Genomic DNA, 12,998 nt, shown 5'->3' with positions numbered 1-12,998 from the left:
TTCAGAGATGCAGCTTGGGTCCTATTTGCAGATTTTAAGGATTAATCTTTTTTTTTTAAGGATTTCTATGATGGTGTACATTGTTGTTTTTTTTGTTATGCCCCACTTTCCCCTGACGAAATGTCTGTGGGCACCTGTGACTGTAGGCGCACTTTACGTGATTACATTGGACAGTACTGTATTGAGACACTAGGTATGTGCAGCAGCCTTCATTCATTCATTTATTTGATTTATATTTGAGCTTTCAGGTGCTTCAAAAGCAGATTAGGGTCGGGTGCTGTAGGTATTTCCCTGCCCCTAGATGGCTCACAATCTAAATTTGTATCTGAGGTAATGGAGGGTGAAGGTCACCAGGAGCAGCAGTGCCATTTGAGCCCTGGTTTTCCATGGTTCACAGCCCCTTTGCTCTAAGCACTAGGCTACTCCTCCATTGCAAGGTCCAATCTTCCCCAAATGCCCAGAGCAGTACAGAGGAGCCTACGGGCCAGCAGGTGCCCCAGGTAGGGAAAGCTGCAGCTTTCTCCTCCACTTTCACAAGTTTGGAGAGAGACTGGAGCCATAAAACCTCCTCTGGCCGGTACCAGTGCGACCCGGGGGGGGAGGGGAAGCGGCGCTCTCCTTTCCCGGGCCTCGGCCTCCCCCGCCCGCAGGCTGGTGGCCCACGCCCCCTCTCCCTCCCTCCCTCCCCCCCCCCCCGGGGGCGGGTGACTCCTCCCGCGGGTGGGGGTGCGTGCGGAGGCCGCGCCGTCGCTCCCCCCCCCCCTGCAGGCTGCGCGCAGTAGTTTCGTCCAGGAGCTGCTTGGGAGGCGGTGGGAGGAAGCGCTGGGGCTTAGTTAAGCCGAGGCTGGCGGGGAAGGCGCTCGGTACTGCGGGAGGGGAGGGGGCTCGCGCTGTGCCCGGGGTGCCCTGCGATCGGGGCTCGCGCTGTGCCCTGCCATCCGGGGAGGAGGAGGAGGAGGGGGTCCGGGCTCGCGCTGTGCCCTGCGATCGCGGGGGAGGGGAGGGGAGAAGTCGGGGCTTCTGCAGTGCCCCGGCGATCGGGCTTGGGGGGTTCGGGGCCTGTGCTGTCCCCCTGCAGCCCCGGGGTGGGAGCTGGTGTGGTGCCCGCTAAGGGCTGCGACTCTCCTAGTGCCCGGGGGTGGGGGGGGGTGTCTTGTGGCACTTGTTGTGCCTGTCGGACGGGCGCTGGGGCTCTTGCCCTGCCAAGGGGGTAGATTCGGACTCTTGGGGGTGCCAGGTGGGCGGGTGCCGGGGCTTTTGCTATGCCTGGGGGTAAGCTTGGACACGTGAGGTGCCCGCCGGGCGGGCAGTGGGGCTGTTAGTGTGCCCTCGGTTGCCCGCACTCGGCTCCGGATCCGGCTGCTGCTGCTTTCCTCTTGGAGTGGAGGTCGCCGGGGGACATGCGGCTGCCCGGCCTGCGACCCCTGGCAGCGGCTGTGCTGCTCGTGCTGCTCGGCGCCGGAGGTAAGGAAGGGGTTGGCACCCTCTGGCTCCTCTTTCTCTTTCTGGTCCCCTTGGTGCCGGGAGGGGTTGGTGCTTTGGGGTCTCCCATGTCTGCCTGCCTCGTGACTCTGCCTCCTCACTTCTCATCTCCAAACTCAGCCCAGGCACCGCGCTAATAATACTCTTTGCTACTTTTGTTCAGGACTAAATTAACCACAGGGGGGTGGGTTTCATTCATGAATGTGATTTATGGCAGGGACTATGGCAGTATATGTGGAATATGTTGAGGATGCATTGAATGCCTGTGCAGTGCCAGGGCAGTCTGATTGTTGTGTTTATTGGAAGATACCACCGTCTTGCAAGTGATGTGTATGTTGCAGAATGCCAGGATCGAGCTGTATAGTGGCAGTGCAGTATGATTAGTACGTATATTAGACATAGAGGATGCTGGGGATTGATTGTGCAATGCCAAGGAATCGTGATTGGAGGGGGAGTGCCAGGGGTTGGCTGTGTAGTTCCAATGTAGTGTGTATGTGCAATGGAGGATGCCAGGATGGTGTGACTGGTAGGTGCCAGAGAGCATCAGTGTGCAGGCAATGTGGTTGTTATGTGTTGTGGGTACCTGAACTGGCTGCGCAGTGCCAGGGCAGTGTGATTCTTATGTGGTGGGGGTACCTGAGCTGGCTGCGCAGTGCCAGGGCAGTGTGATTCTTGTATGGTGGGGGGGTTCCTGAGCTGGCTGCACAGTACCAGGGCAGTGTGATTCTCATGTGGTGGGGGGTTCCTGAGCTGGCTGTGCAGTGCCAGGGCAGTGTGATTCTTGTATGGTGGGAGTGCCTGGCTGGCTGGCTGCGCAGTGCCAGGGCAGTGTGATTCTTGTATGGTGGGAGTGCCTGGCTGGCTGGCTGCGCAGTGCCAGGGCAGTGTGATTCTTGTATGGTGGGAGTGCCTGGCTGGCTGGCTGCGCAGTGCCAGGGCAGTGTGATTCTTGTATGGTGGGAGTGCCTGGCTGGCTGGCTGCGCAGTGCCAGGGCAGTGTGATTCTTGTATGGTGGGAGTGCCTGGCTGGCTGGCTGCGCAGTGCCAGGGCAGTGTGATTCTTGTATGGTGGGAGTGCCTGGCTGGCTGGCTGCGCAGTGCCAGGGCAGTGTGATTCTTGTATGGTGAGAGTGCCTGGCTGGCTGGCTGCGCAGTGCCAGGGCAGTGTGCTTCTTGTATGGTGGGGGTACCTGAGCTGGCTGCGCAGTGCCAGGGCAGTGTGCTTCTTGTAAGGTGGGGGTTCCTGAGCTGGCTGCGCAGTGCCAGGGCAGTGTGCTTCTTGTATGGTGGGGGTACCTGGGCTGGCTGCGCAGTGCCAGGGCAGTGTGCTTCTTGTATAGTGGGGGTACCTGGGCTGGCTGCGCAGTGCCAGGGCAGTGTGCTTCTTGTGTGGTGGGGGTACCTGGCTGGCTGCGCACTGCACAGTGATTCATATGTGTGTGTTGTGGTATGCTTGTTAGGAAGCTGGAGTTTCAGCATGGACAGCTAGGAAGAGGAGTGTTTTGGGCACATAGGAAACCCTGCAGAGAAATTTAGCTCTGTAACTTGTAGGGCAGGAAAGGGAGCAGTGACTAGATCTTCTACAACTGGTTTTCCTGTCAGTGAAAGTTCTACCCCTTGCTGAAGTCTCTTTTGCAAAGACTGTTGCCTACCTCCTTTTGACCACTTTTGTAGCCTGTGTTGTCAGGAAGGTGTAAAACTGACTTGTTTGGGCTTTGATTTGTTTTGCCGCACCTCCTTTTTTGTGCTTTGAAGAAGCAAGGCCTTGCTTCTGTGTTCTCATGTCTGCTCTATCCTGCTCGTGTGAATGAGGGGCTTTGTGCTATCCGGGGACTCCTGCCTGTGCCCTGTGTGGGCAGTGTGTGTGTGTGGGAGCTGGGTAGGGACTCCCTCCTATGTCCTCTCCTCGGGGCTGTGTTTCCTCAACTCCAAATGAGGAATGAACCTCATTCGTAAACTATGATCTCAGTCTCTGAAATTTACTGCTGATGCCCTTCTTATGCTTGTATTGTGCCAAAGAGAGAGCCTCCGTCTGGAGCGGGACTCCTTCCTGTGTGCTGTGTGAGGACTTCATCCTGTGCTTTTCTGAGGGCTGTGTACGTGTGTGTGTGTGTGTATCTGCTGTGTGGGGACTCCCTGTGGGCAGCGTGCGAGTGTTTGCTGTGTGATGATTCCATCCCATGCTTTTTCGGAGGTCAGTGTGTGTGTGTGTGTGTTTGTGTCTGCATGCCGTGTGGGGACTCCCTCCTGCGTGCTCCTTGAAGGTGTGTGTGTGCTGTGCGGAGACTTCCTTCTGTATGCTCCTGAAGGGGGTGTGTGTGTGCGCCTGTGCGTGCTGTGTGTGTGTATTTACTCCTGTGTATTTTCTGAGGGCTGTGTACGTGTGTGTGTGTGTGTGTACATGTTATATGGGGACTCCCTCTTGTGATACCCAGAAAACGAGAGAGAGAGAGCTCTGTGTGACACCAAGCAAAAACAAGAGAGAGCCCTGCTGAGAGACCCTCTCGTGTGACACTCAGAAGAGAGATTGTGCCTTCCTGAAAGCCCCTGGGTGTGACACCCAGTGAGAGAGAGCCCTGCTTGACTGCCTCTGTGAGAAGCACTCGGAAAAGAGAGAGACCTCCTGAATATATGCACTAAACTGGGTGGGAGGGATATCTGCGAGTGGGGCCCGGGCCAGGGGGTCTCTGGCTTCAAGATGGGAGACTTGGGTAGCCCAACACCTTGCTCGTGGTTCCTATTAGGCTTGCACTTTTGGGTTAGAGTGAGAATGAAAGTTGACTCGTATTTCTGGGGCAAGTGTTAGCCTCTGTGCTCTGCCTCCTTTCTTTCTTTATCTTGGCTGCAGAGGTCCATCCTGGACCCAGGAGCCACCCACCCGAGAGCTCCAGGTCTGGCCTATGGCTGGCATAGCACCGTGGACAAACACCGGCCCCAGAAACGATGAATCAATGTTACTCCAGCTTTGAGTGAGGAGTTTCCAGGATCACAAAAAGCGTGTTAAGCCTCCGGGGGTTTAATGCACTTCCCTGCAGTGTGAATGCCTTCCTTAACGTGGGATTTGCGAGGAGCACTCATTTTTACTCCCATTTGCGCACACGTTCTTTTGTGCACTAAAATCCTTATTAAATCGTGAATAAAGTTACATGCAAAAAAAACAAAAATGTGCGCAGAAATGGGAAGAAACCTGTGCACTCAGCCTGCACCTGATCACATCAACCTCCAAGCGTGAGAGCCGCATGGAGAGAGAACTGCGAGTGACAGCCAGCCAGAGAAAGAGAGACCCTTGGTGTGTGAGACACCCAGTGAGAAAGAGAGAGCACCTCTGAGCAAGAGAGAAAGCCCCTATTTGTGAGCCAGTGCGAGAGAGCTCGTCCCGTTGAGAGCTCCTTTGTGTGATACCCATTGAGAAAGTGAGCTCTGCTGAAGCCCTTATGTGATACCCAGAGAGAGCAAGAGAGCCCTGCTGAGAGCCCTTCTATGCTTTCTTTCACTTGCTTGCTTGCTATATGTGAAACCCAGTGAGAGAGTGAGAGCCCCTGTGCCACCCATCAAGACAGAGAGCCCTTCTGAGAGCACCTGTGTGTAACAGCCAGCAAGAAAGACAGACACCAGTGTGTGACAGCCAACAAGAAGGAGAGAAAGCCCTTGTGTGTGACAGCTATGAGAGAGTGAGCCCTTGTGTGTGACAGCCAGCAAGAGAGCAAGCATCTGTATGAGACAGCCATCAAGAAAGAGAGAAAGCTCCCTTGGGTGCCAGCCAGCAAAAAGAGAGAGCCACATTTTGTGACAACCAGTGAAAGACAGCAGTCCCTTATGTGCAACAGTCGGCAAGAGAGAAAGGGAGAGCCGAGTCCCTGTGTGTGACAGCTAGCAAGAGAAAGGGAGCTTGCTGAGAGACCCTTTGTATGATACCCAGCAAGAGAAGAGAGCCTTTTGAGCGACCCTATTTGTGACACCCAGTGAGAAAGCCTTGGCGTGTTACAGCCAGTGAGAGAGAGCCTGCTGATAGACCCTTTGTGTGACAGCTAGTGAGAGAGGCCCTTGCCTGGGACAGCCAGTGAGAGAGAGAGCCTGCTAATAGACCCTTTGTGTGACAGTGAGAGAGCCCTTGCATGTAACAGCCAGTGAGAGAGAGAGCCTGCTGATAGACAGTGATAGAGAGCCAGTGAGAGAGCCTTTGCATGTGACAGCCAGTGAGAGTGCCTGCTGATAGACCCTTTGTGTGACAGCCAGTGAGAGTGCCTGCTGATAGACCCTTTATGTGGTATCCAGTGAGAGAGAGCCTGCTGATAGACCCTTTGTGTGAGACCCAGTGAGAGAGCCCTTGCATGTGATAGCCAGTGAGAGAGAGCCTGCTGATAGACCCTTTGTGTGAGAGAGCCTGCTGATAGACAGTGATAGAGAGCCAGTGAGAGAGGCCCTTGCGTGTGACAGCCAGTGAGAGAGAGAGAGAGAGCCTGCTGATAGACCCTTTGTGTGACAGCCAGTGAGAGAGGCCCTGCGTATGACAGCCAGCGAGAGAGAGAGCCCCTGTGTGTAGGTTATTTCCAGCTTCTCTGGCATGTTGGGACAGCAGTCCATGCAGGGCAGGAATGCAGAGCCTCATCCCATTCCACAGCCCCTCAAAGGCATTGCTGCTGCTTTTGGAGTGGATCCAAACCTTTGCTTCCTCCTTTACCCTGGCCGCTCTGATGAAGCTCCAGAAGTGACGGGGAGAACATGTAAGGAAGTGGGGGGGAAAAAAAAAAAAGACCTCAAAAGTACAAACCTGTAAGGAGCCTTTGATTAGCAGCCGGTGCTGGCCCCAGGGCTTGGGGTGGGCACTGCCATGTGCTGGGATCTCCGGCCTACCTGCCGGCTGCAGCAGAGCCCCCTGGGCATGGCCCCTGGAGGGCAGTCCTGGGTGCGCTCACTGCCTCCTTGGCATGGCCAGGGTAGCAGGGCTCTGCGGCACTGGATAATTCCTTGGCAGGGGACGTGTGAGTGCTCTGCGGCATTAGACAGTGCCCCTCTCGCTCAGCACCTTCGCTCACTTTCCCGCCGCGCTTCTCCGCCAGGCTCTGCCACTCCTCCTCCTCCCCTCTTTGCCCCCCCAAGCTCTTTGTCTCCCTTTTTTTTTTTTTTTCTGAGCCCTCGGTGCTTTTCGCTTGTCCTCCCTTGTGCCCCTTCTTCCCCCGCTCCTCATCGTCCTGGCTGCCCCCAGCTGGCTTCTCTTCCTGCCCGAGGCTGGGAGCCTGGGTTGTGTGCCAGGCCCCTGGCTGCTGCGCGCTGTGGCTGGGCCTCTGCATCCTCTGCCCCCGGCTGCTTTTTGGGGGTGGGAGCACCTCTATTCTTCATTGTCTGCGTTGGAGCCAGACCTCTCCCTCGTGCCCTTAGGGGGGCTCTCTCTCTAGCCCTGTTCGGCCAGCTCCCGCTGATAAATCCCTCGCCTCGTTCACAGTTTGCCGGAAGTCATGTGCTACCTCGGGGGGGGTCCGATGCAATAAAGGTGCGTTTGGCAGAGCTCACGGTTCTGCTCGCACGTTTGCTTTGTGTGCACATGTTACTCCCCATGCAGCGAGGTTTGCAGACACCATATATATATGTGTAAAACCATGCATCCTGCTTGGCGCCCTTGCATGGAAATCCCTTGCTAACGAAGGCATTAAACGTTACCCCCAGTGTGGAGCGGTTTAACTTGCATTTTTCTTGGCGCTGGAAATTTTACTCTGGGTCAGAGGTGCTAATGTCGGGTTATGGGCGGACGCTGGAGTCCCGGCACCGGTTCCTTCAATCGGGACATGCTTTGTACACCCACGCCGTGTCTGAGGGACCGCTGCACTCCTGAGATAAAATGCGCGCGCTTTTCTTTTAACTCCCGATGCATTATCTTACCGGCAGCTAAGATTTATTTGAAACCCGTGCGCTCGGAAGCTGTTTGCCGAGTGTCAGCCTGCACCTTATCCCCGCTGGGAGCGGTTTAATGGGACAAGGACAAGGCTGGGGTGATGGAGGGGGAAGGAATCTGCCAAGTCAAGCCCTGCATGGTGACAGTAGCCCCAGAAAAAAAAAAAAAAAAAGCGCCCTAAGTGAAGGTGAATTGCAGAGAACCGCTTCGACCTGCTGCCGGTCTGAGCAGGGCAGGCTGCATTGTTTGCTGCAAGGTCCCACAGGCTTCTCGGTCAAAGCAGCTGACAGCAGGACACACGCGTAAGTGCATGATGCATTTAAATGGCCAACAACGTCAGGTGTCAGATATGGGTGTGCAGCGCTTGTAAAGAGGCTGAGATCCCTGCTGGATAAGCTCCGAGCCGGGCCTGATATGGGAAGGGCAGCCAGACCCAGTGCAGTAAAGCTTCTCTCTCATTTCAGTAACTGAGCAGTGCCAGTGTTTGGGCTAACAGGAGGGACAGGCTGGCCCGGGGGAGTGACTAGGGAGGTGTGTTAATCCCCTGTCACCCTAATTTGCAGCTTCAGTCAGTTGCCACCCCCTTGAAAGCAATCTTAAGTACTGAGGGGACGCCATGCAGCATCCGTCCAGTTCCTCAGGGAAGCTGAAGAGGTGGGGTCAGGCAGGGTCAGCTGTCAGAGATGCAACAGTTAGGAACGTTTGAAGGGTGGGCAGCATATTACAGTGTGGGGGCAGGAGAGCATAGATCAGGATATCAAGGTGGGATAGTGGGCCAGGCTGTCATGGGAACGGACTGAAGAGAGACTCGGAACATGGGCTGGGATGTCACCAGGAAGGGGGGAACCTGGAGCTTGGGTCAGGATATCGCTGGAAAGGGAGGAGCCTGGAGCTTGGACTGGCATATCAGTTGGGAGGATGGGGGAACCTGGAGTAGGGTCCAGGATATCACTGGGCGGGGGAGAGCCTGGAACTTGGCCCTGATGGTAGGGGGAGCCTGGCCTGAGGGTTGGGATGTGGCTGGGAGGGAAGAGGCTATAACTGAGGGAGGGTTGGGGGAATCCCTGGAAAGGATTCCACTGGGGAGGGGAGAGCGTGGGCCAGGACCTCTCCTGACCTCAGTAACCAGGGGTTATCCGAGCATTCTCTGCCAGTTTCAGAAGGAGAAACCGGATCAGGGACCTGATGGGAGCCAGCGGGGATAGTCCTGATCCTGGGGCTACTTTACACTGACCTGGATGGTGGTCAGGTGCGTGTCCTAGTGGAAGTCAGGCAGGGAGATAGAAGCAATCCAGAGATTCACCTGGTATGGTAGAGAGGGATTTTGCAGGGATGCCTTGAATACTTCTGTGAGACTGAACATGCTTTGTGCTTTATTACAAGGCAAGATTCCTTGCATCTCTGCAACCGTCCAGTAAAGGGAGCTGAATTCTGTTCTCCTTTGGGGGGTGTGGGTGGGTGGGTGAGAAATGCGGCTAGTAAGCACAGCAACCCCTCAGAACCGTGTGCGCACCCTCCTGGCATCGGAGGGATGATAATGCGGCAGTGCAGTTGACTCTTATCCCCATGGATGGATCTTGGCTTCAGATCATAGGCTGGGTGCAGTGAGGAGAACTGCAGTCCAGTTTCTCACTCCCCTCCCAAGCGCTGCAGGTTTCTGGGCTTTTTACAAAGCCGGTGTAATCACAGTGAGCTCTTCTGCGTCTGAGCTGGCCTAAGTGGAGCAAACTTTTATGTGATTGGGACTTGCCTCTGAGCAGAGGCCTTTATTCTGCTACCTGGTCTGCAAGGCATAACACACACCTCTCACCCGTCTGCGCTCTCAATTCTGTTTTGTTCTTCGTGGTTTACTTATTTAAACAAAGCCATAAAGCACTGGTACGCGGTGTACAAAACAACATGCACAAAAATGTAAAACAGAGAATGAAGGCAACGATAATAAAACAGCACAATCCAAAACAAAATCAAGCTACCAGGAATCTTATACAACTGTTCAGCAGCCTGGCAAAGATCTCCGGATGTTAGCATGGTCCGGCAAATCTCCTTACAAACAGCAGGGTTTATTTATTTTATTTAACATGTTTTGTATACCGTCATCACGACACGAAGGTTTACAGGAAAAATATATACGAGGACAAATTAGCATTAGGGAGAAACTACATTAAAATTAAATTAAAATTAGGGAGAAAACCCAGTAGGAGAAACTAAGACATTTATTCGCCTGGTGAAACAAAGGTGTTTCTTAAAGGTGGTCTGCATACCTCGAGTGCTGAGGAGCAGCGTCTTGGGTTGTCCTGGGGTTGGTGCCGGGTGGAGACGAGAGGCAGCACCCTAGCCCTTATCCTGGTTTCCAGGCTGCATGCAGACGCGAGTTCGAGGGCATTGGGGATGCTGCAGCTGCTTTCACCTGCTCTGTGCTCCTCTGTATGATAGTGCATCGGGTGCAGGGGAAAACAGGAGAGAGCCCTGTGGCACCATCACAGCTTTTAGAGCCCAGAGTGAGAACAGAAATGCCTCCGCTGAGTCTTCCCTTCTGTGGGTGGGGTATGGAAGGCAAGGTTAGTAAGGGCATTCCGCATACAGGAGCAATGGGGAGGGGGGGGGGGTGCTTTTACCCTCCGTTGGGTTGGTGCTGGTTGAACACAGGATCAGCCCTTTGATGATGGGGGGAAGGACTCAGTGGGAGTTGCAGTCATGCAAATAATTGTTCCACACTACTCAACATGGATAAGGCCATTGTGCCATTTTGGGCTTCACACTTCAGGAGTGATGTTAGGAACAGCACAGAGGCCTGCTCTGTAGCATGAGCTATGAGGATAGGTTTAAAAAGCTTGAGGGGCAACTCTATAATGAGATGATCAGTTCTGTGTATACCCCCCTTCATCCTCTTGCACTTAAAATAGCCAATCAGATCCCCTCTTCCTGTTTACATTTTCTCCCCATTGTACAAGGCTATTCTTACAGTGCCTTGCAGAAGTCCTCACACCCTTGTGCAGTTTTCACATTCTGCTGTCTAAAATACACAAACCAAAATGCATTAAAGTAGGAGTTTGTTTCGCTGGTCTACACAACATACTCTACACTTTCATCATGAAAGAATAATTATAAAAATATTCCAAATGTATTTAAGAATAAAAAAGTCTTGATTGCATAAGTCTTCACACCCCTTGACTCAATATATGGTGGACGCCCCTTTTACAGCAATAACAGCCATGGTTTATTTAGGATAAGTATCTACCAACTTTGCACAGTGGGGTGGTGCAGTTTTTGCTGATTCTTCTTGGCAGAAAATGTCAGACGGGTTCAAATTCGGCTGGGGGGGTCTTCTGTGGACTGCAGCCTTCATCTTGCCAGAGATTTTCTATTGGATTAACATCTGGGTTTGACTGGGCCACTTCAGGGCATTCACTTTCCGTTGGCGGAGCCTCTCCCTTCTTGCTGTTGCTTTGTGCTTAGCCCTTTCGGCAGGGCAATGATCCTATCTTCTCCTTGATCCCAGACCTATGGAACAGGATTTCCTCCAGGATCTGCCTGTACTTTCCATCTTTCCCTCTGTCTTCACAAGGACCCCTGTCCCGGCTTCTGCCAAGCATCCCACAACATCATGCTGCCACCACCATGCCTTACTGGAGGGAATAGGGAAGGTATTGGCAGGGGAATGTTAAGATGGGGGGGGGGGGGGGGGTACCTCAAGGAGTCATTAACTGGATGTGATACGATAGGGGGAGCGGAAGAACAATGGGCAAAACTAAAAGGAGATATTGTAAGGGCAGTAGACCTTTTTGGTAAGAAAATAAATAAAAGTACAATGCCTTTGTAATAACTTGGGTATAGCAGCTGGAAACAGCCAGAGAAATAAGGAGGCAGATTCTGGATGTTCCTTAGGTGCAGTTTATTTACAGTGGGGGGGAAAAAAGCAAAATCAAAACAATCAATGCAGCTCACCTTAACTTCAGGTAACACACAGTCCTTGAACGTCACAGGTCTTGGCATGTGATGGGTCTCTCCTTGGGGCCTGAGTAACCCTTCTAGGCCCTGAGTTCTTATACTCTGGTGGGGGGTTCCTCCCGTCACCCAGGATTCCCTGTGGGTCTGGATATAAGGAGACAGCTGTGCCCGGTCCCTTCAGGGTAGTCTGAGGGAGTTTCCTGTAGACTCTCTCACAGCCTGATAAGTCTTTGCACCCTTGTACATATGTCACAGCCAGCAGAGCACATCACCTTGCTAACACCATCCCTACAGTAATTCTAGAGCCGTCTCTTCGCTTCCTTTGGAGGCCAAGATCTTGCAGTTTGCTGTGCTACGGCAGCTGAATGACTTCCTTGATACCCACTGCATTTTGGAGCCTTACCTATTTATTTATTTAAATCCTTTTCTATACCGTCGTTAAGGTGGGTACCGTCACAACGGTTTACATAAAGGCACATAAAGTAATGCTATTGTAATCTTACATTTTACATGGGTGCCATACGGTTCGGTAACAGTTTTAAGCAAGATTAATTATTAAATGAGGTTGAAAAAGCATGTCTAGTTCAATTCTATAGCAGTTTGAGTACAGGACTCATTCTCTAATTGTAGCTTTATCCTTTGCTGCAGAGTTCACTTAAACTACACACTTAGTGATTACTGTTGTGTGGTTGGGTGTTTCTTGTTCGTACCATGCACTTCCCTGGTTTCATTCTCCCTTCTCTTTTTGAAAAGCTTGTTTAAAGAGCCAGGTTTCTAGGTTTTTCCTAAATGTTTTGTTTTTTCTTTGTAATCTTAACTCCAAGGGCATGGAGTTCCATAGTATGGGAACTGCTAATGATAATGCTCTCTCTCTTACCTGTGTTAGTCTCGCTGTTTTGACTGATGGAATGGTTAGTAGTGCTTTGGGTTTCACAAAGCTCCTGGGACTGAAATTCTGTTGAATTCTACAATTGACACAATTCAAAGAGGGCTTTATAATGGTCAAAAATATTTCTTGGTTCTTCTAGATCTATTGTCAGCATTTGACACTTTGGACCATCAGGTTCTACCATTTCAGGCTGTGCACTCAGTTGGTTCGAGTCCCATCTATCACATCATTCTCACCAGTTCTCAAGGGCATGCTTTGTCTTCCCTGTTTTTTTAACATATATTTATCACCCATTGGCATAGGAACATAAGAAATTGCCATGCTGGGTCAGACCAAGGGTCCATCAAGCCCTGTTTCCAGCAGAGGCCAAACCAGGCCACAAGAACCTGGCAATTATCCAAACACCAAGAAGATCCCATGCTACTGATGCAATTAATAGCAGTGGCTATTCCCCAAGTAAACTTGTGGAGCTGTCTGTGTTGGGTCTTGTGGAGCTGTCTGTGTTGGGTATGATATTTATGCTGACGACATTCAGTTCTACATCCATCTGCAGCCCTCCTAGTCTGAAACCTCAGCTGTTTTATCTTTGTGTTTCAACTATCAGATTCTGGACGTTGCATAGTAATAAATTATCTCTGTTTGAATATGACTGAACTCTTAGCCCTGCCTCAGTCTTCTTGTACCAAGGTTCTTATCTCCGTGCAGTGTGATGTCAAGTTGTCCATCTCTTCTCATGTCAGAAGTCTTGGTATATGGATTGCATAGACTCCAAGCTGTCCTTCCAGCAGC

The 12,998-nt window shown here is 52.3% G+C and overlaps 1 protein-coding gene across 10 annotated transcripts in view; it reads left to right on the top strand.

The window, feature by feature from the left end:
- The window catches only part of LRP4 (LDL receptor related protein 4), a 124,248-nt gene that overhangs the window by 19,732 nt on the left and 91,518 nt on the right, over nt 1-12,998 (top strand). For 4 of the 10 annotated variants that reach the window (XR_003853236.1, XR_003853237.1, XR_003853238.1 and 1 more), the window contains exon 1: nt 1,073-1,464. The exons of 1 other annotated variant lie outside the window; for it this stretch is intronic. Coding sequence is in view for 5 of the 9 variants with exons in the window: in XM_029582582.1 (XP_029438442.1) it covers nt 1,401-1,464 (64 nt within the window). In the remaining 4 variants the exon portion in view is untranslated. Of the gene's footprint in view, nt 1-1,072; nt 1,465-7,559; nt 7,675-12,998 lie in introns of those variants that run through there. 5 more of the 10 variants (XM_029582579.1, XM_029582578.1, XM_029582577.1 and 2 more) reach the window with 2 other exon arrangements.

This window comes from Rhinatrema bivittatum, chromosome 17 (genome assembly GCF_901001135.1).
Source record: "Rhinatrema bivittatum chromosome 17, aRhiBiv1.1, whole genome shotgun sequence".
NCBI classification, from domain to species: Eukaryota; Metazoa; Chordata; class Amphibia; order Gymnophiona; family Rhinatrematidae; genus Rhinatrema; species Rhinatrema bivittatum.
The sequence above is the reverse complement of the archived record's forward strand: the minus strand, read 5'-3'. Positions and strand labels throughout refer to the sequence as shown.